Source organism: Apis dorsata, unplaced genomic scaffold, assembly GCF_000469605.1.
Source record: "Apis dorsata unplaced genomic scaffold, Apis dorsata 1.3 scaffold_169, whole genome shotgun sequence".
NCBI classification, from domain to species: Eukaryota; Metazoa; Arthropoda; class Insecta; order Hymenoptera; family Apidae; genus Apis; species Apis dorsata.
Genome location: NW_006263457.1, coordinates 16,242 through 17,838, shown reverse-complemented (window position 1 = coordinate 17,838; position 1,597 = coordinate 16,242). Strand labels below are relative to the sequence as shown.

Genomic DNA, 1,597 nt, shown 5'->3' with positions numbered 1-1,597 from the left:
GCTCGAAGGAATCCTTCACGAATAATTCTCAATTATTTACGCGTATAATATATTTCTACTATAATAATTATATTTATTGCAATATAAGAAAGATATGTCGGTCTTCGAAGTTTTGATCATATTTCGAATGAAGTTGAAAATTGACATATAATTCTCCATTATCTATGCGTATAATATATTTATATAATATATTTATTATTTTATAATATATTTTTATAATATATTTATAATATAATAATTATATTTATTGCAAGATAAGAAAAGTACACAACTTCGAATGAAGTTGAAAACTAGAATATCGAGTCATTTATTACACGAAACTGAACAACCATCTTCCTCATCATGCGGATTCAACAATTCGTTTTCGAGGAAAAGAAGCATTTTCGAAGGAATCTTTTATGATTGACGAATGATTCTCGATTATCTATTTTATAATATATTTTTATAATATATTTATTAATATATTATATAATATATAATATAATAATTATATTTATTGCAATATAAGAAAGATATGTCGGTAATTTCGAATGAAGTTGAAAACTAGAATATCGAGTCATTTAAACTATTGAAAGTCATTGAAACTAAGCAACCATCTTCCTCATCATCTGGATCCAACAATTCGAGAAAAAGAAGCGTTTTCGAAGGAATCCTTTACGATTGACGAATGATTCTCGATTATCTACGATTATAATATATTTCTACTACAATAATTATATTTATTGCAAGATTACTCATAACATAATATTACACCTCATAAGATTATATACGTAAAGAACATCTATTTACGAAGCGATATTCCAAAAGAAAGATACGTCGATAGCTTGCAAGTTTTGATCATATATCGAATAAAGTTGAAAACTGGGATAAACTGGAATACCGAACAACCATCTTCCTCATCATCCGGATCCAACGATTCAATTTTCGCGCTTTTAAGTGATAATGCTCGAGTGAGTGAATAATGTGTAATAATAGTGGAGGGGGGAGAGAGAGGAGGAAGAGGAGGAAGGGACTTTGCGAGAAAGATAAAAAAAAGAAAGAATTGTAAAGAAGGGAAAAAATGCCTTACCTGTGAACGACGTTGGCCAACAGATCGTTGTGCCGCAGCCTGTAGTCCACGTCCACCTTCTGATAGTTGACGGTCAAAGTACCTGCACGGATGCAACGCTCGTACTCCTCAGCCGGATGCGCTCGAAACTCTCTCGCGAACACCTCGAGGATCTTCTCCCCCACCCATCTCCCTTTCGTGAACGTGGTGAAGGTGAAGTAATAGGGGTACACTTTCCTCAACCCTGTGAAAACGCAACAGCGCGAACAAACCTTCTAATTAAAATCTCCCGATATGGGGATATTTTTAATAACACGCGATATGTTAATTATCCGATCAATTAAACATCGAGCGTTGATTTAAGCTGGAGGAGAATTCCTTTTTTTTTCTTTTTTAAAGAAAGAATTTTTAATTTCAATCGATCTTCGTTGTTAGATCGAAACGGTTATTTCAAATTATTATTTGATTAAAAAAATTGCTTTTTCAACGCTCCATTTCTGGATTCTGTTAAATTAACCCTTCGCGCTCCAGGCCTGTTTCGCTCGAAAC

The 1,597-nt window shown here is 33.0% G+C and overlaps 1 protein-coding gene across 1 annotated transcript in view; it reads right to left on the bottom strand.

Annotated features, from left to right (window-relative positions):
* LOC102677247 (RNA pseudouridylate synthase domain-containing protein 2-like) overlaps window positions 1-1,323 on the bottom strand; it is a gene marked incomplete at its 5' end in the record, with an annotated part of 30,293 nt that extends 28,970 nt beyond the window's left edge. The window contains one exon of the mRNA XM_006614014.2: window positions 1,070-1,323. Coding sequence (XP_006614077.1) covers window positions 1,070-1,323 — 254 coding nt within the window. The remainder of the gene's footprint in view (window positions 1-1,069) is intronic.
* Window positions 1,324-1,597: the final 274 nt, after the last annotated feature.